The sequence below is a fragment of the Hipposideros armiger genome, unplaced genomic scaffold, assembly GCF_001890085.2.
Source record: "Hipposideros armiger isolate ML-2016 unplaced genomic scaffold, ASM189008v1 scaffold_1940, whole genome shotgun sequence".
Taxonomy (NCBI): domain Eukaryota; kingdom Metazoa; phylum Chordata; class Mammalia; order Chiroptera; family Hipposideridae; genus Hipposideros; species Hipposideros armiger.
Genome location: NW_017733290.1, coordinates 15,781 through 41,872, shown reverse-complemented (window position 1 = coordinate 41,872; position 26,092 = coordinate 15,781). Strand labels below are relative to the sequence as shown.

The 26,092-nt window shown below is 39.1% G+C and overlaps 1 protein-coding gene across 1 annotated transcript; it reads right to left on the bottom strand.

The window, feature by feature from the left end:
- Positions 1-9,465: 9,465 nt before the first annotated feature.
- LOC109378391 (olfactory receptor 4C11-like) lies at positions 9,466-16,438 on the bottom strand. Its single transcript, XM_019634786.1, has 2 exons — positions 15,538-16,438; positions 9,466-9,509 (listed from the first exon to the last, which is right to left on the bottom strand). Exons 1-2 carry the CDS (start codon positions 16,436-16,438, stop codon positions 9,466-9,468), a joined length of 945 nt encoding a protein of 314 aa, XP_019490331.1.
- Positions 16,439-26,092: the final 9,654 nt, after the last annotated feature.

Genomic DNA, 26,092 nt, shown 5'->3' with positions numbered 1-26,092 from the left:
GGGGTTGGCATAATTTGGGAAACTACTCTTTACTCTCTTTATTCTTGAACTTATGCCATTGGAATAGTGATCCTCTCTGCCTATGAATTTGACCTAGTATAAAATTCCTAATATGTCTATAATGTAAATAGGCATATTTAGTATTTTTACTGATAGATGTCCCTCTTTACCCTGAATTCCCCACAATGCCTCTTCTAAAACCATTATTTGAAAAGAAAATTCCATTTTGAAAAGAAAATCCCATAATTCCAATATGAATTTTTATGATTTTTCTCCTTCAAGTTCTAATTCATACCATGTAGAATTTATGTGATGGAAATCATCATATAGATGATGTCATAGCACTGGTGGAGTGAGGTGAGCCTCTTGAAATCTCCCCTGGAATTTACAACAAATTGAACAACTGTAATTCCACAAAGGACTGCCTGCGCAGCAGAGAGGCAAGACTAAGAGATGCGCAACTGAAATCATCTATAGATGGGCAAATTGGGTGAGCGGGAGAGAAGGGATAAGAAAAGAGCGGAGACGCAGACCACGCAGGTGCAGGACACCAACCGGAGATCCAAGCTTAGAGCTCTCTGCGTTCTGGAACTCCTGCAGTCATGGGACAGGGAAGCATTCAGACTGCCTGCACTCCCCTTATGGGCCACAGTCCCAACTGAGGGATCAGCATATAGTACGACTGAACCCAATGCTCACGGCAGAGACCTCGGAGCAAAGACTGAGGGAAGAAGGGTTCAAGCCCTCACTGCCAAGTAGAGGATGGAAGGCATAGGCACGGAGCCTAGCCACCCCATCCCTACCCATCCCCCCCTGCCCAGTGCGAGAAGCAGAACAATAGCAGTGCCAGATCAAAAGAACAGAATATTATCAGTTCTGAAAACTGTAGCCCGCAGCCATGAACTCAAGGCCAACTAGTTCCTGCAAAGAAGAGAGAGTCTTGGGTGCAGGACTGGCTGTGCTGGTGGTTGCTGGCTGTGCTGGTGGTTGCCGCCATTGCTCAGAACCACCTCTCACAACTGCCCCCACCCCTGCCCCCACCTAAGGTGGATCCCTGCATGGGTAAACACAGCTGCTGAAACACACAGGCCCTGAACCTGGTGCAGGAAGAGCTTTGGGACTTCAGAAGCTCTCCACATCTCCTAACAGTGGCAGTGCCCTAAGACCCAGGTGACCTGCTCACAGAGGAGAAGACTACCTTCCATGGAATACCCCCATTGTATGAGAAGTCAGAACAGTGCAGAGAAAATATAACACTACAGCATGAGAGAGGATAAAAGGATGCAGTAGGAGGAAAATAAAGCATTCTACCAACACCTATTAGAAAGCAAAAAAAAGACCTCTTCCTACCAACCTGTTGCAGAACCCACTCCTGTAGATGCCTAAGAAGAGAAATAATAATTCATTAATTGCCAAGAATAACCAAGGTAAACAAGGCAGCTCAGAAAGAAAATAAAAAGTCTCCAGAAAGTGAACTTAAAGACATGGAAATATGTGACTTAAATGATAGAGAATTCAAGATTGCAGTTCTTAAAAAACTCAACAAGGTGCAAGAGAACACAGAGGCAGTTTAATGAACTCAGAAACAGAATCAAAGAACAAAATGAACATTTTACCAAAGACATTGAAATTTTTAAAAAACCAAATAGAATTTCTGGAGATTAAGAACTCAATAAAAGAAATGAAAAATGAAATAGCCAGCTTATATAACAGAGCTGACCAGATGGAGGAAAAAACCAGTAACATCAAAGATAGAATCTGGAAATGACACAGGTCAAAGAAGAGAGAGATTTGCAAGTTCAAATAAATGAAAGAATTCTACAAGAACTTTCTGACTCCATCAGAAAGAGCAATATAAGGATAATGGGCATACCAGAAGGAGAAGAAAGAGAGAAGGGAACAGAGAGTATATTCAAACAAATAGTCAATGAGAATTTCCCAAACTTTTGGGAAAAACTGGATCCTTGAATCCAAGAAGCAAATAGAACACCCAATTACCTCAATCCCAACAGACCTTCTCTAAGGCACATTGTATTGAAACTGTCAAAAGTTAACAACAAAGAAAGAATTCTCAAAGCAGCCAGGGAAAAGAAGATGATAACCTACAAAGAAAGCCCATTAGATTATCATGAGATTTTTCAGCAGAAACTCTACAAGCCAGGAGGGAGTGGAATCAAATATTCAAACTATTAAAAAGAGAAATTATGAGCCAAGAATAATATATCCAGCAAAGATATCCTTTATATATGAAGGAGGAATAAAGACCTTTTCAAACATACAGAAGCTGAGGGAATTTTTTAACACACGACCTTCACTACAAGAAATACTGAAGTAGCTATTCAACCTGAAACAAACAAAAAAAAGAATACAAAACCATGAGTAGTATTACAGACAGACAGAAGCAGGAAATGGCAACCCCTACACCAAATAAGACACTATACACTTAAGAATAACATACAAGAAGGGGGGGGGAGCATTTAAAAAAAGAGGAAAAAGACAACTTGCTACTACAGTACAGAAATCAACTCACAGCATAAATAGGGATAATTTGTGATAACAAAACGTAAAAGGGGAGAGAGTAAAGGTCTGAACCAACACAAGGAAATGGAGAAAAAAAGCATGCTGAAGAAAATGGAATACCCTAAATATGAAACTTTCTTTTTCATAAACTTAGTGATAACCACACACAAAACAAATCCAGAACTGAAATATATAACATAAAAAAGAAGAAATAGAGGGAAAACTCATAGAATACCATCAACTGAAATAATAGACAGTAACACAAAGGCAAAGAGACAATGGAGACACAGTCCTACCAGAAAATCAAAGATAGAATGATAGGAAATCCTCATATATCAATAATCACCCTAAATGAAAATGGCCTGAACTCACCAAAAAAAGGACAAAGAGTAGCAGATTGGATAAAAAAACTAACCCCAACCATATGCTGCGTCCAAGAGACACTTCTCACCTACAAGGACAAATACAGACTCAAAGTGAAAAGGCAGACATTGACACTCCAAGCAAATGGTATTCAGAGAAAAGCAGGTGTAGCCATACTTTCATCAGATAAAACAGACTTCAGGATCAAAATGGTAACAAGAGACAAAGATGGACATTTCAGAATGATAAGACATAACAGTCAATATTTATGCCCCCAATCAGGGAGCACCAAAATATACAAAGCAACTACTAACAGAACTAAAGGGAGAAATTAACCAAAACACAATTATAGTAGGGCACCTAAATACATCATTGACAGCTATGGATAGATCATTCAAACAGAAAATAAATAAAGAAATATCAGCCCTAAATGACACATTAGATGAAATGGACATAATTGACATTTATAGAGCACTTCATCCTAGAACATCAGACTATACATTCTTTTCTAGTGTACATGGAACATTCTTAAGGATAGACCATATATTGGGACATAAAACTAGCCTCAGCAAATATAAAAAGATTGAAATCATACCAAGCATATTCTCTGATCACAAGCCTTTGAAATTGGGTATCAACTGCAAAAAGAAAGCAGCAAAACCCACAAATATGTGGATATTAAACAACATAATTTTTAAAAATGACTAAGTCAAAGAAGAAATAGGAGATATCAAAGGATACATAGAAACAAATTAGAATGAAAATACATCCTACCAAAATTTTTGGGTTGCAGCAAAAGCATTTTAGGAGGGAAATATCTATCACTACACGCCTATCTCAAGAAACAAGAAAAATCCCAGATAAATAACCTCATGTTACACCTTAAAACACTAGAAAAAAAAAAAGACTAATGAAACCCAAAGTCAGCAGAAGGAAGGAAATAATAAAAATCAGAGCAGAACTAAATGAAATAGAGAACAAAAAGACAATAGAAAAAATTAATGCAACAAAGAGCTGGTTCTTTGAAAAGATTAATAAAATTGACAATCCTTGGCTAAACTCACTAAGATAAAAATAGAAAAGACACACATAAACAAAATCAGAAATGAAAAGAGGGGAAGTTTCCACAGATGACACCAAAATACAAAGGATCATCCAAGAATACTATGAAGGACTATATGCCACCAAATTCAATAACCTAGAAGAAATGGAGAGTTCTTAGAAACATATAGCCTTCCTTGGCTGAATCATGAAGAATTGGCAAATCTAAATAGACCAATCAGCAGTAAGGAAATTGAATCAGTTATCCGAAACCTTCCCAAAAGCAAAAGTCCAGGCCCAGATGGCTTCACTTGTGAATTCTACCAAACATTCAAAGAGGATCTAATACCTATCATACTCAAACTCTTCCAAAAATCTGAAGAAGAGACAACACTCCCTAACTCATTTTATGAGGCCAACGTTACCCTGATACCAAAATCTTGTAAGGATAACACAAGAAAAAGAAAATTATAGACCAATATCTCTGATGAACCCAGAAGCAAAAATCCTAAACAAAATTCTAGCAAATCGAATGCAACAATGCATTAAAAAGATTATACGTCACAACCAAGTGGGGTTCATCCCAGGGGCACAAGAATAGTTCAGCATATGCAAATCGATCACTGTGATACACCACATAAACAATATAAAGGACAAAAATCATATGACTATATCCATAGATGCAGAAAAAGCATTTGACAATCCAGTTAATCATCCATTTATGATTAACACACTTAATATTAAGTCAGTATAGAAGGAAAATACCTTAACATAATAAAGACCATATATGACAAACCCTCAGCTAATATAATTGACGGTGAAAAACTGAAGCCCTTCGCTCTGTGTTCAGGGATACAACAGGGCTGTCACCATCATCTCTGCTTTTCAACATAGTATTGGAAGTCCTAGCCAGAGCAATCAGGCAAGAGAAAGGAGTAAAAGGCATCCAAATAGGGAATGAAGAAGTTAGTCACTTTTTACAGATGACATGATGCTATATATAGAAAACCCTAATGACTCCACCAAATAGCTATTAGAAACAATAAACAAATACAGTAAAGTTGCCGGCTACAAAATCCACATACAATAGTCCATATGGGAATATACGAACAATAAAATCTCAGAATAAGAAATAAAAACAACAATTCCTTTTGCAATTGCAACAAAAAAGATAAACTAGCTAGGAATAAACTTAACCAAGGAAGTGAAAGACCTATATGCTGAAAAGTATAAGACATTTTTAAAAGAAATTGAAGAAGACACAAAAAAATGGAAAGACATTCTGTGCGCATGGATTGGAAGAATCAACATAGTTAAAATGGCCATATTACCCAGAGCAATATACATTTTTAATGCAATCCCCATTGAAATCTAAATGGCAATTTTTAAAGAAATAAACAAAAAATCATCAGATTTGTAAGAAACCACAAAAGACCCCAAATAGCCAACGCAATCCTAAGAAAAAAGAACAATGCTGGAGGTATCACACTCCCTGTCTTCAGTTTGTACTGCAGAGCAACAATAATCAAAACAGTATGGTATTGACAGAAAAACAGACACACAGACCGATGGAATAGAATTGAGAACCCAGAAATAAACTCACATAAATACGGACACATAATTTTTGACAAAGAAGCCAAAAACATACAATGGAGAAAAGACAGCCTCTTCAATAAATGGTGCTTGGAGAATTGGAAAGCCACATGCAAAAGAATGAAACTAGACTGCCATCTCTCACCATGTACCAAAATCAACTCAAAATGGATCAAAGACCTAAACATAAGACGTGAAACAATAAACTGCATAGAAGACATAAGTACTATACTTATGGACCTTAGGCTCAAAGAGCATTTTATGAATTTGACTTCAATGACAAGAGAAGTAAAAACTAAAATAAATGAATGGGACTATATCAAACTAAAAGGCTTCTGCACAGCAAAAACAAAAACAAAAACAAAACCATAGATAAAATAAAGAGGCAACCAACCGAATGGGAGAAGATTTTTCCAAACCACACCTCCAATAAGGGGCTAATATCCAAATTTATAAGGAACTTATACAACTCCACAACAACAACAAAAAAACAATCCAATTAAAAATGGGCAGAGGAATTGAATAGACATTTCTGCAAAGAGGACATACAGATGGCCAACAGACATATGAAAACATTTTCAACATTACTAATCATCAGAGAAATGCAAATAAAAACCCCAATGAGATATCACCTCACACCAGTTAGAAAGGCTATCATCATCGAGACAAATACTACAATCCTTTAAGTGGATCCTCACACGGGTGCGCAATGTTTCTAAACAGAGAGAAAGGACCGTGTCAGGGAGACCCTCCCTCCTCACTCTGTCTGTTCTCTCTTTTATATTAGCTGCCCCTTGAAAAGAAAAGGTGAGCATTTTAAAAGTATAATGAATCATAAATATAATCAAATGGTTACTGTGGTTTTCAAATGCAGTGTTTTTCAGAGCCTCTGGCTCGGTGCCATCATCCTGCTGCCCACTTTTCTGCCCACTGCTTCCCCTTCTGCTGCTCCGGCCAAGGCTGACGCTACTCTCTCTCATGTATACGCTCAGGCCCTCTATTCTCTGAGTTTCCCGTAGGTGATGGTGGCTAATCCCCATCTGTGTACAGGGGGTGCCGTTCAAATGCCATCATCTCAGCAAAGCCTTCTAGGTTTTTCAGTCAAATAACTTTCTTGCTAATGGCTTTCCAATGTTAAGTGTGTGTGTGTGTGTGTGTGTGTTTATTGAATCATGAGAGCCCTAATTACAGCCTTCTCTCTTTATGCTTCAGTATCTTTTGTTCACTTGATTTTACAGTATCTCATAGGCAAGTTACACTGTCCTATTTTGTGAATTTCAGGCTAAGCTCTGGGAGGCAGAATTTAGCAGAGTGTAGTCAGTGAGGAATCAGCTCAGAACTCAAGCCTTCACACTCCATGGCCGTCTCTCTCTAACACTCGGCCCCATACTGTCACGCAAAGCACCAGACTCAGTGTAAAGCCGAGAAACCATAAACAGGTGAAGAAAGCCACTGACATCATCAGTACATGTTCTGACTATCCTATGGATGCACGCTTCAGGATGGGTCAAACAAAGAAATCAACATTTAAATTGTATATTTGCAACAGTGAGGAGGAGGGAACAGAGAGGTTAGAAAATGATGACACAATCAGAGCCAAAGAGGGAAAAAATGTGATTGTGGCGAAAAGATAGAAAACAAAGAAGAATCGAGGACGGAGACAGGAAAAACCCCACAGTGCAAGGTGAGCAAAGCACCATGTTAGGGAGAAAGAGGAATTTGCCCTAAGATTTCACTAGATGGTCTAGCTTCTCTCTCCTCCACTCCTCATATTACCCCTTACTCCAACCCCAGGATGAGGACGTGATTTTCTGGCTGTAAGCAGGGGTGACAATAGATCTAAGACAGGCGACGTTAGTATCATTAATATTAGGATAATCAGTATCATAGTATTATAGAATCATAGTATCACCAGTATCAATGCTGACTGATCACATATTATCTGTATGCATCCCTATTCTTTCCTGACGCTAAGCTTTGCAAATAAGAAATCTGTAGCTGGGACAGCCAAGTGGCTCAGTGTGAGCTCGAGCAACAGGGTTGCCGGTTCGATTCCCCATGAGCTAGTGAGCTGCACCCTCCACAACTAGATTGAAAACAATGACTTGAGCTGAGCTGCTGCTGAGCTACCAATGGGTGCCTGGATGACTTAGTTGATTAAAGCGCATGCTCTTAACAACAAGGTTGCCGGTGCGACTTCTCCATGCGATGGTGGGCTGCACCACCCCTCCCCCCGCAAATAGATTCAAAAACGGCAACTAAAGTTGGATCTGACCTGTGCCATCCACAGCTAAGATTGAAGAACAACACTTGACTTGAAGCTGATGGGTCATGGGAAATACACAGTTCCCCCAATAAAGTTAAAAAAACATCTGTAGCTATATTATACTATGTCTCCACCCCCTTCAATGTACCCCCCGATTCAATGAGAATGAGGCCTGAGACAGTGCTGCATCAGGCAGAGGCCAGTGAAAGCTGGGGAACTCTGACACATCAGGATCTTCACATAACCGTGGAGAATATAAATAAATAATGCCTGGAACTTCAGGAGACGGAGCTGAATGATGGCAACTGCCCTACAACCTAGTCCTGAATGGGAGGCAAGAGAAAAGAAATAGTTTGGGTGGGTTTGAAGACTTACCTTTTTCTTATAAAAAAGAGGGGATATCCAATAGAGAACTCATAGTTTTTACTCTGTCCATTCTGACTTACTTTCAAGATGAATCCTGTGCACTATGGTGGCAACATATAAATTGTACTTCAAATAGATCCACTTAGCTTTCTGTTGCAGAATCTATGGGGAGTAAAGATACTCCATGGATAACCAACCCTTCCTAGAAAGCCTGAGTTAGACTCTCCAAAAGGGTCTAGAAAAACAGCAGGAAGTTTACTTCTACTCTCAGAACTTTCTAGAGTAAAAACGAAATATCCCCAGTATCCTGTGATAGAAACTCTCTAAAGCCAGTTCTAATACCTCAAACATTTCCTGAAAGAGCACTTGAATCAAACATTTCTTTTTCCTCCATCAGATATTTATAGGAATGGCATATAACTTCACAAGTGCCCAGCGTCTAGAGGAGGATGACACCACCCTTCCCACCTGAGCTTGAACAATTTCTCAGTGAGCTCATTAGTGCAATTAATCCAGGGTCACAGCAGATCATGGGCCAATTAATGCCAGACAAGGCAGTGAACAGGCAGATTCTGTTCTCAGAGCCCTCCCCCCTCCTAGTCCATCCTGAGGGACACCTCCCATTCAGTTACCAAGCGCTCCACCATGCACCCTGCTCTAAGGAACAGCATCTTTCAAAGGCACAGGAGGCACAGACTACTAAAAGTTACCAAGGGATGTGTCCTTCCTGCCAAATCTTTCCTAATGGGGGACAAAGCTCTGAGCCCAGGCAAGGTTCGAGTAGATGTATTCTAATATAATTGAATTCTAGCTCCATTATTTGTTTCTGTGACTTAAGGCAAGTTTCTTCTCATTTCCTCATCTATAAAATGTTTCCGTGAGCTAAAATAATTATTATAAATCCTAATGATACTGAGAAAACATAATATGAATAATTAACATAAAAGCTACTAATTAAAATTTCTATAATTTCTAAAATAATTTGAAGTTAGTGAATAAAGTCAGCAGACAAAGGAAGGGGAAAGAGAGGGAAACAAAAGAAAAATTTTTTTAACATTTTATTTTTAAATTGATTCTTAAGGTATAATTTACATACAATATGGAAATGAGTTTTGACAAATGTGTACTTCATATAACTACTACCAAATGGTGGTAGTTTATCAATTTTATTCAAAGAACCAAATTTTGGCTTTGTCTCTGTTCTCTTCAATTTTATCTTCTACTTTTTCCTTATTGTCTCTGCTCTATTTTGGTTTTATAATATTGTTTCTTCTGAGAATAAGAGGGAGTCTGGTCCAAGATTCTTGCTTGGCTTTCTAGTTGTTCGTGACAAGAGCATTTTTGGCCACAATTTTTGAATCTCACGGAAGAGCAGAAGCCCATGTCTATATTTCAGAACCTTTTTTTATTAATTCAACAAATTCTTTGACCACTTACTATGTGCCAGATGCTATTCTAGGTACTGGGGATTTAATAGTAATTTTCCCTCCTCCCCTGCCCCCCACCTCTGAACTGTCGTTCTTCAGCCCAGTTGTGAAGGACGCCGCTCACTGGCCCATGTTGGTATTATGATCATTGCATTCTACCCGGCTAAGGCAGTCGGGCATCAGCTGTCGGCTGGCCTCTCTCGGTGGCTCATCATGGCTCACGGCAGCTCTAGCCGGCTGCCAGACGCTCACGCTGACTGCTGGCCGCTCACAGCAGTTAACGGAAGCCCAGTTCCAGGTCAAACCATTGTTCACAATCTTAGTTGTTGAGGGAACAGCTTACTGGCGCAGCTCACTGACCCATGTGGGAATCGAACTGGCAGCCCTGTTGTTCAGAGCTCACGCTCTTACCAACAGAGCCACCCAGCCACCCTTAATGGTAATTTTTTTTTAAGACACAAATCCCTACCCTCGTATAAACTGTATTCTAGTGAACATACTAAAAAAAAGCAAAATAAATAACTAAACTATATGATATGTTACAGTATGATGAGTGCTAAGGAGAAAAATTAAGCAGAGATGGAAGAATAAGTGATACAGAATGTTAGTGGGTGGGAGTTGCAATTCTATGAAGTAGTCCGAAAAGTCATTATTGAGAGGACACATTTTAATAATAAACCAAAAGAAGTGCAGAGGTAGCCATGCATACATGTGGAGGACAAATAATTAAGACACAGAAAACAACCTGTGCCCATCTCTTCTAGAGGCATGATGGGAGTCTTAAGGGTCTGTTAATTTCAACCTCTTGAATTTCCAATTTTCTCTTTCTAAAAGGCAACTAATAATAACAATTAGTTATTTTCAATTATTCATATTAAGTTCTCCCGTTTCTAATCCTATCTGATTTTAAATCACTATAGAGAGTAAGACAAGAAAGAAGGAAAATGGGATGGAATTCTTGAATACTTATGTATTTTGTTTTTATTTTTAAAGATATGTGCATTTCCACAGAGAGCCAGATCTTTGCTTTCCAATGGTTACAATTTGTTAAAGATGAGATAGATTACATTACAACATGAATTTCCCACCTGGGAAACCATATTACTACTGAGTCTTTTGGCTTAAGAATTGCCCCCAAGGTATGACAGAGCCTGCTAGGTATCTCCAATGAGGAGAAGTGAAAGGTCCGGGATGAAGGTACAGGAGGTAGAGACCAAAACTGCGGTGGGAGAATGCCAGGAATCCATTGCACCATCTGTCATACTTTTGCTGAAGGTCCCAGGGCCAACCAGCAAGCCCAAGTGTCTCAGAAACATCATAGTTCAGTGGTTACCAGAGGGTAAGGGGGAAGGGCAGTGGTAGAAGAGGGTGAAGGGGATCAAATATATGGTGATGGAAGGAGAACTGACTCTGGGTGGTGAACACACAATGTGATATACAGATGATGCATTACAGAATTTTACACTTGAAACCTATATAATTATACTAACCAATGTCACCCTGATTCAATTTAATAAAAATTTTAAAAATAAGTAATAAAGAGAAATAAAAAAATTCCAGTGCATATAGTTTCTCAGAGCTACTGTTGACAATGCCTCTGGCTGCAGCAGTGAAAGGTATTCCTTCTGAAGGGTGCCATGACTTGATCACCTTTATTTTTGCTGTACCTCTAAATTAGAGACATTAGCATCTCTCAGACAGACATCTTCTGTTTATTTCATGGCCATCACAGTTCATTCTCAGGCAGGTTCATTAGTTATTACTAGTGAGAATCATCTTCCAGTCTGATTTCATCTGTGGTTTCCCTCCTGCTTGCCTTCCTTCCCGCTTGTCTTCTTCCCTTTCTCCCTTCCTTATTTTCCTTTCTTCCATCAAATTGCTTATTAATTAATACTAGCTTCTGTGATTGTTGGCTACAAAATTGAACAAGAGAGTCATGATCCCAATTGTCATGGAACTAAAGTCTAAAGACATTCCTTAAAGTTTGTAACTGATACGAGGTATGACAATTGAGTTCCCGAACTCATCCTAGAAAAAGTGCTACATACCTTATTGCTGAATATCACTACAGTCACCTCGAAGTGCTCCCCTTGAGAAGCTATGGTGACACCAGCACCTAGTCCACCACTCAAAGCAATTTTGGAACTCTTTTTCTGGAATGGCCATCAGAGTTTTCGTCGTATTACCATGATGTCCTGAATGTCATCAAAACATCTTCCTTTCTATATGGCTTTATCTTCAGGTAAAGAAAGAAGTCATTGGGGGCCAGATCAGGTGAGTAGGGATGGTGTTCCAATACAGTTATTTGTTTACTGGCTAAAAGATCCCTCATAGACAGTGCTGTGTGTGCTAGTTCATTGCCATGACGCAAGAGCCATGAATTGTTAGCGAAAAGTGCAGGTCGTTTTCATCTAACTTATTCACACAGCCTTTTCAGCACTTCCAAATAGTAGACTTGGTTAACTGTTTGTCCAGTTCGTACAAATTCAGAATGAATAATCCCTCTGATATTAAAAAAGGTTAGCAAAATTGTTGCAAACAGTTTGTGAACTTCATTGTCAGAACTTCATATTATTTAACCCACTTCTGCTTACTCAAACACCACCATTCTAGCTTTTACTCTGATCCTCTCCTGACTCATGAGATGGAGAAAGGAGGGTGAGAGATCTCTGCAAGTGTCCCTAAAAACTCTATGACTCATCGTCATCTGCTAGGGTCCCACAGAGACCCTACTTGTCCAGCTATTTCAAGTGATTGGTCCCCAAAATTAGCCCCATTGTCTGTTGACACCCTAGTGATGACGCTCTCCAGGATTCTGAGGTTCTTTTTTTGTCCAAGAAGGCTCACACCACAATGCAGAGATGGGGGACAGAAAATGGCTCCCCTCACCACAGAAATCGCAAACAATTTTATGAGCGCTCTCTTTAATCTTTCATGAAGTTGCTGTTATTTCTTTTTTTCCCCCTGACCCAATCAAAGATTGATTTCCAGACTTTCTTCCCTCCCCCTGAAGTGATCTTTTCTCCTTTCCTCATTACTCCTTCCAAAAGTCAATCTGTCCAATTCACTTCAAAGTTTATCCCTTTTACAGATAAGGTTGAACTGTACAAACTTTGGTCCATAACATGTATCTCTTACATGAGTACAAACAAATGTTTCTCAAATTGGAGTAATAAACAGTCCCTTTGTAAATGAAAATAAATTCTCCTGAAGTCGAGTGTTAACACAAATTATTTATGAATTAACATTTCTTATGTAACAAAGTGTTAAAACTGAAATTTTGACTAGACACAATAGATGTGAAGTTACAAAGTATGTCCAAATCACCCAGGGCCTATCTCCAAACCAAAGGAAATGATAAACATAAATATCCTGAAACTGTATAAAGGATATAAACCTGGTCAGAGTATAAATTGGCAGAGTGGTTTGTGAGAGCACTTCAGGGAAATCACTGTAGAGATATGCCTACCCCTCACCCCAACCACAAACTGTGTGTGTGTGTGTGTGTGTGTGTGCGTGTGCGTGTGTGTGCGTGTGTGCGTGCGTGTGTGTGTAATGAAGGGGTATTTCAGAGTGTCATCCTGAGCACCTAGCATGCAATCCTCTCTATTGCTGGGTTGAAGGGACTCAGATCAGAAAAGAGTAGGCAGGGAGAGAGGCTGGCAGACTTACTGGTAGAGTCAGGGTGGCTGGTAGACATCAACCTACATTAAGGATGTTTCTACGTTACTGTATTCTTCAGAGCAGAAATGCATGGATGGTTTCCCAGGGACTGCCATAGTACAGCCATAAGCAGCTCTTCTAGGGACCAGTCCAAATAGGCCACTTGGAAGGGTACACAATTTTGAAGGTAACCACTGGCTTTCTGAGGGCCAAGCGAGGGTCAACAGCAATCATAAGAAACAGACATTTTCTTCCTATGTCAAGGTTACTAGAAATAGAAGGCTTAGGGGGGAAATCCCCAAAAAGAAGGGAACAAAAAGCTTTTAACACCTGCCAAGCCCACAGACAGTAGCCAGCTTGTTAAGATATGAGATTAAGTAAAACCTCTCTATCCCCTGACTACTTCTCCCACCCTCTTTAATTGAGCCCTTCCCTAAAATCTACGGCAATCTGGGCTCTGGTTTTCTAATAATAAGAATAAAATTCCTAAAGCTTTCTGTGTTTTCATTCAGGCAGGGATAAGCTTTTCCCCCACACTATTAATTTTCACCGAGAAAGAAGAGATAGAAATCAAAGTTTTATTTTTATTTTGTCTCCATTAATTAAAAACCAATTACACTTAAATATAAGAGCAACACATAGGACCAGATTCAAATGCTTTCAAAACAGAACTGTAAGACATAAAATCAGGAAAAGTGAAAGTGTTCATTTGGAAGGAGTGCGAAACTAAATTGCCACCTGTGAATATGGTATTAAGAACTGTGACAAACTTCCCATTTGGGACTTAAATATTTATTCTGCCACCACTCGTCTAAATCAGAACTATTGGGAGTCTTTGATGCAACATAACATTTTTTCTTCAGTTGATAGTAATGCTTTATGTACTTATGAAGTTCATCGTGTTCCTTTCTCATTGGTCCATATGACTAAAAGTCATACTTTTGGGGGCCAATTTGATGGCAATTATAAACTTGGGTGTTGAAATAACATGAGAATACTTGATTATGAGATTATGAGATGGTGGTGGTGGTAGGCGTGTATTTACATACAGATTAAGTTATCTTCAAAAATGAAAGTACACATGTTTAAAGATTCACGTGTAAAACTAAAAGATCAGTGTTGAGAAGTATTAGACCATATTTTCAATCCCAGATTCTCCCCAAAAATCTGAATTTTGAGTTTTGAGATACTACAGAAGGAAAAAAAAAACTTCTTTCCTGATACTCAAATAAGCATAACAGCCAAGGAAGGTCAATGATATAGGAATACCCTGAAGCTGCATTTTCTCCTGCAAATGTTCATGTACCCAAAGCTGGTACTCAGCACATGAGGAAGACGATGCCCCTTCTCTCCCATCTGGACAAAACTGCCACTTTCCTCTCACCTTTCCTCTCTTCACCATGCGTTGTTCCTGCCCTCCTTTCTTCCCTTTAGCCTCCTGTCTGCAGATTCCTGCTGCCAAACTCTCACTGCCTCTTCCCCTCCTGTGTAAACAGACTGTGAAAGACCCAAAACGCAACTGCCTGGAGGGACTGCCTGTCTCATCGGAATGCAAGACTCCTCCCTCCCTCACCACTCACATAATTAATTTTGACAGGTTTTCAAGTGGCAGTCTACGTTTCCACTGATGCTTCCAGCCTTTATTGGAGCTTGAGGGTCCATCATGGTAGATAAGCCCCGTGAAGCAGGCTCAGGCACAGATTCCCAAAAAAGCATTTTCTCAGGACATCTTCCCTAATCCTCAGGTTGTCAAGACAGTGACCTTGATTCTGTAAGTGTCCAGTTCCTATGGATTAGCTCTGACGACCACATTCCCAAGGACTAGAAATAAACTTAGAAATAGAATTGATGCATGTGTGTGTATATACCCCTTCAAACACACACACACACACACACACACACACACACACACACACACAATTATTCTGTCACTAGTCAGTACATTTCTTTCTGAAGGAAAAATTGTACAGGAAGCTAAATTACCATGTGAAAATTGCCAGATGGTGATAGAATTCAAGTAAGAATCATCATAGGTTGTTCAAAATGGTTATGGATTTAAGCAGTAATCAAATAATGATGCAATCCTCTCAGGTTTCTTAATTATTTGCTTCCTAACAAGAATATTCATTTTCATGTCGGTGAAACAAAACCAAACTCTGGGCTGAACTCTGAATTCCTTGTTTCTGCTTCCTCCTGTTACCTCAAACTATCTTTAATCCCCAAGGAATCTTTGCAAATCTGCAGATGTCCAAGCCTCTCTCCCATGTATCACTCATCAACTGAAGTCATGTTTGGTACACCATAAGTTCTTCATGGCGTTTCTCACCTCTGCATTCCTCAGTGTATAGATGAGAGGATTGAGCAGGGGTGCCACAATTGTATAAAACACAGCCACCATCTTGTCTATTGGAAATGTGGTTGGTGGGCGTGTGTATATGAATATACATGGACCAAAGAACATGACAACCATAATGAAGTGGGAGGAGCATGTAGAAAGGGCTTTTCGCCTCCCTTCCACACTGTAGTTTCTCAAGGAGTACAAAATGACAACATACGAGATGAGCAGCAATATAAAACTCACCATGCATATGGCCCCACTGTTAGAAACCAGTAGCAAATTGATCACATAAGTGTCCATGCAGGCAAGTTTCAACAAGGGCTGCAGGTCACAGAAAAAGTGGTCAATCACATTGGGGCCACAGAATGGCAATCTCAAAGCCAGGAGAATCTGTACTGAAGAGTGGACACAAGAGCCCCCCCAAGCAAGAATCACCAGCACAACACAGACACGCCGGCTCATGATGGTTGTGTATCTCAAGGGCTTACAAATGGCTACATAGCGATCAGCAGCCATCAGGATGAGCAAAAAGATCTCCATGCACCCAAAGAAATGTCCTGCAAAGACCTGAGTCATGCATTCCTTGTAGGAAATGGTCTTCTTCTGAGAAAGGGAATCCACAATCAATCTGGGGGCTGTGGTTGTAGAGAAGCAGGCATCAGCAAAAGACAAATAGAACAGGAAGAAGTACATGGGACTCCCAAGGGTCCTGCTTGTTTTAATAGTCACCACAATGAGAAAGTTCCCCAACAGCGTCATGAAGTAAAGAATCAAGAAGACCCCAAAGATTGCTTTCTGCTTTTCTGCATCCTGTGTTAACCCAAACAGAATGAATTCAGTCACACTGTGATTCATCCTCATACTAGTGGCTGTAGGTCAGATGCAGTTGACAAAGGTTTAATCTGCAGAGATAAGAAAGGAAGTGTCATCTTGAGAAAATCTGTGGGCTGAACTCTGAATTCCTTGTTTCTGCTTCCTCCTGTTTCCTCCAACTACCTTTAATCCCCAAGGAATCTTTGCAAGCCTCTCCCAGAACTCCCTGCTGATTCAGAAACACTCCATTTGACCAAAGCTTTTGCATTTGGGAAATAAAAAAATAAAGGTCCTCATATGTGGGATGCAAAACTAAAAGCAACAAATGAATAAAACAAACAAAGAAACAAAAATTCATAGACACAGACAACAGTTTAGTGGTTACCAGAGGGTAAGGGGGGAGGGGAGATGGTAGAAGAGGGAAAAGGGAATCAAACATATGGTGATGGCAGGTGAACTATGGGTGAGAGCACACAATGTGATTCATAGGTGATATAAAATTGCACACTTGAAACCTGCATAATTTTACTAACCAATATCACCCCAATAAATTTAATTAAAAAGAAAAATAAATAAAATTTCTTTAATATTTCTGATTTCTACTGCAACTGAGAACTGCAGAAGTTATACTTTCCTTGAGTAATGACTTAACCACTTTGAAATTTAGCTTTCATATGAAAAATGAAGTTCAGTTGCCCTACCTTATTCTATTTCCCCAAGAATTAAAAATAGATTTTACACACACACACACACACACACACACACACACACACACACACAACACGTATATTTCATGTATTGTGCATCTTATCTGTGAGCTTTGAAATCTCAACAGCAGTACTCCAATATATTAAGCATGAATATCATTGGAGAATCCTTTCTTGAAGAAATTATTCCCAGTTGGTATCATTCATTTTTGTGTCCATTTTCCCAGACCCCTTCAGGATACTGGATGAAATTTGCTGTATTTTAACAACCATTTACCAAAGCCTCGGATGTTCAAGATATCAGCTTCACTGACAGTCTTGATATAACAAATGTCTGGATAACACTTTGAAGTTGGCATAATTTGGGAAACTACTCTTTACTCTTTTTATTCTTCAACTTATCCCATTAGAATAGTGATCCTCTCAGCCTATGAATTCTACCCAGTATAAAATTCCTAATATGCCTATAATCTAAATAATGCTTTTACTCATACATGTCCCTCTTTATCCTGAATTCCCTAGGATACCTCTTCTACAAACATTATGTGAAAATAAAATCCCATAATTCCAATATGCAATTTTATGATTTTTCTATTTCAAGTTCTAATTCATACCATACACAGTATATGTGATTGAAATCATCGTAAAATACAATTTTGTGTTTTGATTTTGGCATAGAATTGTTTTAACAGTTCTTCCCTTGTTATTATACTTTCCATAGTTTAACTATCAACTTAATAGTGTGATAAAGTATAGATTTTTATAACAAACACTTATTTGACAATTTTCCAATTGAATTATGTATGTTTTTTCCAGTTCTCCCAAATGCTAGAGATTATCATTGTTATTGATAAGAATAAAATTTTGTCAATATTTTATACACTTATTAACTTTATTTTATTATAAAGTAACTCATGATCATGATAAAGAAGAAGAATATAGAAAGAAAATATTACAATCACTCTCCAAATTATTTGATTCTATAATCCTACTCTCCAGAAATAACTCCTTTTGGTTTCTTCTATGTCCTTCCAGAAATTTTCTATAAGTATATTTGCATATATATGTATTTCTATATCCTTTTTTTTATATACAAGTATGGCCAATATTTCAATGTTGTTGATTCTGCAGAAAAGTTGGTACACAAACAAAAAAGAAAAGGCTATCCATCTTGTAACATTATTTGATTATCTGACTTGATTAATAGGAATAAAATTGCATTTTTATTGTACTCATAGAAATTTTCATTACCAATCATATTTTATGTTTTTAATAATTTGTTTCTGAAAATATTGTCCTTTGGGGAATCTTTCATCTTTGTCAGCTCATCTTTTGCAATCCTGATAATCTACCTAGGATGGATATTAATCTAGCCAAGTCATTTTGCTTCTTGGTTAAGAATACAATTGCCCAAGTCAGATGGCCTGGGTACAGATCCCAGCTCCACTACTTACTAGCTGCATGACCTTGGCAAAGCCACTTTAGAAATAATCATGTTTACTATGCACATAAAATGAGGAAAAGGTGTGCTTCATAACAAAAATTACCTAAGTCCCAGCATTTGCTACTTCCCTGATTATGATTTTGATGTTTCTCTGTATGTTATTTCTCTCTTTCTGTGACTTTTCTCTTTTCTATATAGTCCAGGCTTAATGTCCCCATTTTAATTTAGTCTGTTTCAAATATTCTTAAAATGATGGTGTTCATTCTTTTTTCTTCCATCATTCCATAATTATCTTTCATCTCAAATACTGAATCAAAATTATCTGAAGTGATAAGAAATGGGGAAAATATTCCCCTGTTCTTAATAATTTAATATACCAGAGCTGCCAAGAAAATGTATATACACTTTAAATGTGTTATCTATGCTCAAGCAGTAGTTCGCCGTAATCAGAAGTGTCTGGACTCTGATGGTGACCACATTGAGCACGTCTTGTAATTGCAGAAGTCAAATGTGACTTGTAATCATCCTTTGTTATTGGTATATATTGAATATTACAATTTTAATAGTTTTTTTCCTTTCTTAAAATGTGCGTACCTTTTTGTGGCATCATCTGTATTTTAACATAACAGTATGAAAAATCATTAATGATGTAAGGCACTGTGTGATCGGTATTAGAAGAATAGAAACCATCTACAGAGAGAAGAGTATAAATTCCTAATGCAGAGATTGGCCAGTGAAAACTTCAGAATAATGTTAAGAGATGAACTCTGACATTAACTAAAGAGAGTGAGGTTCAAAACCAGGTTCTCTGAGATGCAGACATTCAAAGGCAGAGCTGAGAGGTGGTCAGCACAGTGATTGGTGCAGAGAGTCTGCACCCCACTGCCCTCTAGGGTGTGATATTTAACATGTCCCTAAACATCTCTGGGCCTCATCTTCTTCACCTATAAATACAAATAATGAAGGAACCTACGTGTAGTTTCACTATGAAGGTTAGACAATTCAAGATGTGCAAAGCACACAGAGGACACAAGTAGGTTAACACAAGTAGGAAGGTTAACTTTCATTGTGATTATTGGTATTGGTTTTCCAAGAGGCACTTTCGTTGTTCAAAACTATTAATCCAAATATTTCATTTTACCCATAATATAGCTGCACAGCTGTTTTCAATATTAAGTTTCTTTTCTGAGTGATTGAAATCATATCAGCCCTGTGGATAGTGCTAGTTTTCTCATAATGATCAGAAGCTAGGAATGAGAATTCCAAGTACGTTTACTAAATAATGAAAAATAAATAAAAAGTGCATAACAGCTTGAATATGTGGAGTCTTGATGAGAGGAAAGTAGAAATAAAACAGGCTCTTGGTTGTGAAAAAGTCTTGGGTAAAGAGATATGAAAATCAGAAGATTGAGAACATGTGGAACAAAAGACATGAAATCAAAGTTTTGATGGAGATAAGACAAATGTTGTATCAGACAAATAGAGAGATCAATATGAAACCTCTCATTTAACCTGATTCTAAAGTTGCAATAGAAAAGCTTGGAAGCTTAAGTATTCCTCCTAGCCGAAGGCAATGAAAGCCAGATTATGAAGTTTGAATATCATTTTATTGGTAGAATGTAAAATTTGAAAGCATACAAACCATGAGAGTAGATGTTATTAAGATTTATCCAGAACCTGAGAAATTATGTCACTCAAATTTGTTTAACAAAATAGAGTCATTTTTCTTTATACATTGAGTCCACTTGAAGTTAGAGATTCTCTGTAATGAGTTGCCTACCGCCTTCAAGGTGTCAGAGATCCTCGAAAGACATCTGTCTACCTACCCACCGCACTGGGAAACTTGGTGGACATCATACAAGTGGATTCACTGTGGTCCCAACAAAAAAACACTGGCCTGCAGGCGTCCCAACTATGATCCGATAGTGGCTTCAGTCACTCCCTTCCTTAGAGAGGAGCTACTCTCAAGTAGTCTCTGTGGGCACAGCAAAAAAAAAAAAAGCCTTCCCTCTGTAACAGGATCATCTGCTGGCCTTGTTAAGACTTATGTTTTTTAGCGCGGTTTTAGCTTCACAGCCAAATTGAGAGGAAGGTGCAGAGATTACCATATACTTCCTGCCTCCACACATGCATAGTCCCCCCATTATCAGCATCCCCTACAACAGTGATACATCTCTTAAGATGGATGACCCTCCAGTGACATGCCCTGATCCCCCAAAGTCCACAGTCTACCTTTGGGTTCACTCACAGTAGTGCAAGGTCGGTGGTTTGGATAACTGTGTGATGGCACGTGTCTATGATTCTAACAGCCTACAGAGTATTTTCACCACCCTAAAAACAGGGGCATTCCAATATTCCCAAAACATAGAACACAGTTCCTTTTACACAGCATCTAATACTCAACAAATTCTAAAGAAAACGTCTCGCACAATTTAGAGGAAAAACATGACACTTGGAGTGAGATATCTGTGTGAGAATTATGAGCTCACACATTCCAGACAGTCAGGCTGGTATTTCACAAATGTCAGTATAGCGAACATCAGTGTGGCCAGTTCTAGAATCCTTTAAGTGGATCCTCACATGGGTGGGCTGTTTCTAAACAGAGAGAAAGGACCATGTCAGGGAGACCCTCCCTCCTAACTCTGTCCGTCCTCTCTTTTATATGCTTGCTGACCCTTGAAAAGAAAAGGTGAGCATTTAAAAAATATGACAAATCATAAATATAATCAAATGGTTACTGCGGTTTTCAAATGCAGTGGCTTTCAGAGCCTCTGGCTCGGTGCCATCATCCTGCTGCCCACTTTTCTGCCCACTGCTTCCCCTTCTCCTGCTCCGGCCAAGGCTGATGCTACTCTCTCTCATGTATACGCTCAGGCCCTCTATTCTCTGAGTTTCCCGTAGGTGATGGTGGCTAATCCCCATCTGTGTACAGGGGGTGCCGTTCAAATGCCATCATCTCAGCAAAGCCTTCTAGGTTTTTCAGTCAAATAACTTTCTTGCTAATGGCTTTCCAATGTTAAATGTGTGTGTGTGTGTGTGTGTGTGTGTGTGTGAGAGAGAGAGAGAGAGAGAGAGAGAGAGAGAGAGAGAGAGAGTGTGTGTTTATTGAATCATGAGATCCCTAATTATAGCCTTCTCTCTTTTGACTTTAATACATTGTTCATTTGATTTCACAATATCTCATAAAGCAAGTTCACATTATCCTATTTTGTGAAATTCAGGCTAAGCTCTGGGGGGCAGAATTTAGCAGAGTGTAGTCAGAGAGGAATCACCTGGCACTCAAGCCTTCACGCTCCATGGCAGTCTGTCTCTAACACTCGTCCCCATACTGTCACGCAAAGCACCGGACTCAGTGTAAAGCCGAGAAACCATAACCAGGCGAAGAAAGCCACTGACATCATCAGTACATGTTCTGACTATCCTATGGATGCACGCTTCAGGATGGGTCAAACAAAGAAATCAACATTTTTATATGTATATTTACAAAATAATAGTGAGGAGGAGGGAACACAGAGGTTAGAAAATGATGACACAATCAGAGCCAAAGAGGGGAAAAAATGTGATTGTGGGTAAAAGCTAGAGAAGAAAGAAGAATCAAGGACTGAGACAGGAAAAACCCCACAGTGCAAGGTGACCAAAGAACCATGTTAGGGAGAAAGAGGAATTTGCCCTAAAATTTCACTAGATGGTTTAGCTTCTCTCTCCTCCACTCCTCATATTATCCCTTCCTCCAACCCAGGATGAGGACGTGATTTTCTGGCTGTAAGTATGGTGACAGTGGATCTTGGATGAGCAATGTTATTATCATTAATATTGTGATAATCAGTGTGATAGCATTGTAGAATCATAGTATTATCAGTATCATTGATGACTGATCACATATTTTCTGTATGCACCCCTACTCTCTTCCTGACCTTAAGCTTTGCAAATAAGAAATCTGTAGCTATAGGACACTATACCTCCACCCCCTTCAATGTACCCCAATTCAATGAGAATGAGGCCTGAGATAGTGCTACATCAAGCAGAGTCCAGTGAAAGCTGGGGAACCCTGACACATCAGGTTCTTTTCATAATTGTGGGAAATATAAATAAATAACTCCTGGAACTTCAGGAGACGGAGCTGGATGATGGCAACTGCCCTACAACCTAGTCCTGAATGGGAGGCAAGAGAAAGGAAATACTTTGAGTGGGTTTGAAGACTTACCTTTTTCTTATAAAAAAAGAAGGGATAGCCAATAGAGAGCTCATAGTTTTTACTCTGTCCATTCTGACTTACTTTGAAGATGAATCATGGACAATCTGGTGGCAACATATAAATTGTACTTCAAATAGATCCACTTAGCTTACTGTTGCAGGAACTATGAGTAGTGAAGATACTCCATGGATAACCAACCCTTCCTAGAAAGCCTGAGTTAGACTCTCCAAAAGGGTCTAGAAAAACAGCAGGAAGTTTCTTACTACTACTCTCAGAACTTTCTAGAATAAAAAAGGAAATATCCCTACTAGTCTGTGATAGAAACATCTCTAAAGCCAGCTCTAATACCTCAAAACGTTCCCTGGCAGAGCACATTAATGAAACATTTCTTTTTCCTCTATCAGATATTTATAGGGATGGCATATAACTTCACGAGTGCCCAGTGTCTAGAGGAGGATGACACCACCCTTCCCACCTGAGCCTGAACAATTTGCTCAGTGAGCTCATTAGCTCAGTTAATCCAGGGTCACAGCAGATCATGGGCCAATTAATGCCAGACAAGGCGGTGGTGAACAGGCAGATTCAGTCCTCTGAGCCCTCCCCCCTCCTAGTCCATCCTAAGGGACACCTCCCATGTCAGTTACGAAGCACTCCACCATGCACCCTGCTCTAAGGAACAGCATCTTTCAAAGGCACAGGAGGCACAGACTACTAAAAGTTACCAAGGGCTGTGTCCTTCCTGCCAAATCTTTCCTAATGGCGGACAAAGCTCTGAGCCCAGGCAAGGTTCAAGTAGATATGTTTGAATATAATTGAATTTTACTTCCATTATTTGTTTCTGTGACTTTAGGCATATTTCTTCTAGTTTTCTCTTCTAGAAAATGCTATCATTTGATATGATACCTATTATAAATCCTAATGATACTGAAAAAACACGATATAATTAATATGAAATCCATTGATTTAAACTTGTATAATTTCTAAAATAATTTGAAGTCAATAATTCTGTAGGTAACAGAAGGGAGAAGAGAAGGAGAAGAAAAACATTTTAACATTTTATTTTTAAATTAATTCTTAAGGTATAACTTGCATATAATAAAATGCCCCATTTTTAAATGTTCAGGAAATACGTTTTGACAAATGTATACACCATGTAACTACTACCAAATGGTAGTAGTTTATCAATTTTATTCTTCTATTCAAAAACACAAATTTTGGCTTTGTTCCTGTTTTCTTCATATTTGTATTCTATTTTTTATTTTTTGCCTCTCCTTTTTCTATTTGGTGTTATAACGTGGCTTCCTCTGAGGATATGAGGGAGTTTGGTCCAAGACTCTAGCTTCTGGTGGTTTCTCGGCAATCTATGGCATTCCTTGGCTTGTAAATGCATCACCCCAATCTATGTCTCATCGTCACATGGCATTTTCCCTGTGTGATGTGTCTGTGTCCAAATTCCCCCCTTTTTAAAGACACCAATCATATTGGATTAGGGCTCACCACAGTGACCTCATCTTAACTTGACCCTATTTCCAAGTAAATGCACATTCACAGCCACAGGGGGTTAGGACTCCAACACCTTTGTGGTGGGAACAGGGGGATACAATCCAGCCCATAGCAAACCCAATATAGCCTCTAGAATTGAGGGACTGCTCTTAGGGGAAAAGCACTGAATGCCTGAGGTTCTCTGAATTTCCTTGAAAAGCTCTGCTGCTGTCTCTGACCTCACCCAACCCCAGAAGTAACCTCCACCTGAGGAAAGCCCAGATTCCCAGCCTCCTGTCTATGCCCAGACTCAGCAATGCTCCCAGGGGGAAGTGGCCACAGAACCCACCTCACTTTATTGAAGGTCTTGTGTCTCTGGAGCCTTCTCCTGTTCAGTTTCAGTTGTCTCCAGTACTTTCTACAGGTGTTTTCTCTATTGCATATGGCTTCCTAGTTGTTCATGACAAGAGCATTTTTGGCCACAAATGACTGAATCTCACCAAGGAGCACAAGCCCATTCCTATATTTTATTACCTTTTTTTATTAATTCAAAAAATATTTACTGACCACTTGCTATGTGCCAGATACTATTCTAGGCACTGGGATTTAATGGTAATTTTTTTAAAGACACAAACCCCTACCTTCATATAAACTGTATTCTAGTATTCATACCAAAAAACCCCAAAATAAATAACTAAACTATATGATATGTTACAGTATGATGAGTGCTAAGGAGGAAAATTAAGCAGAGATGGAAGAATAGGTGATACAGAATGTTAGCGGGTCGGAGTTGCAATTCTATGAAGTAGTCCGAAAAGTCATTATTGTGAGGACACATTTTAATAATAAACCAAAGGAAGTGCGGAGGTAAGCCATACATACATGTGGAGGACAAATAATTAAGACACAGAAAACAACCTGTGCCCATCTCTTCTAGAGGCATGATGGGAGTAGTTGAAGTCTATTAAAGATAGATGAAATGTGTATAGACATGAGTCTTGGCCTCCCCACTTACCTGTTATGTGATTTAAGCAAGTATCTCAACCTTTTGAATTTCTAATTTTCTTTTTCTAAAAGGCAACTAGTAATAATAATTATTTATTTTCAATTATTCATATTAAGTCCTCCCATTTCTAATCCCATCTGCTTTTAAATCACTGCAGAGAGGAAGACAAGAAAGAAGGAAAATGGAAAGAAATTCTTGAATACTTATCTTATGTATTTTCTTTTTATTTTTAAAGATATGTGCCATTCGGGGCCAGCCGAGTGGCTCAGTTGGCTAAGAGCTCGCTCAAGAGTGTGAGCTCTGAGCAACAGTGGTTCGATTCCTGGCTCAGGCTGAGCTGCCGCTGAGCTGCCAACAGATGGCAGGATGGCTCAGCTAAAAAAAAAAAAAAGTGCCTTTCCACCTATCAGAAAGAGTGTGATCTTTGCTTTTCAATGGTTGCAATTTGTTAAAGATGGGATAGATTACATTACAACATGACTTTCCGCCTGGGAAATCATGTTACTACTGAGCCTTTTGGCCTAAGAATAGCCCCCAAGGTATGACAGAGCCTGCTAGGTATCTCCAATGAGGAGAACGTGAAAGATCCAGGGTAAAGGTAGAGGAGAGAGGTGGGAGACCAAAACTCGGTGGGAGAATGCCAGGAATCCATTGCATCATCTGTTGTACTTTTGCTGAAGGGTCTAGGGCCAACCAGCAAGTCCAAGTGTCTCAGAGAAACATCAGAGTTCAGTGGTTACCAGAGGGTAAGGGGGGAGGGCAGGGGTAGATGAAGGTAAGTGGGATCAAATATATGGTGATGGAAGGAGAACTGACTCTGGGTGGTGAGCACACAATGTGATATACAGATGCTGTATTACAGAATTTA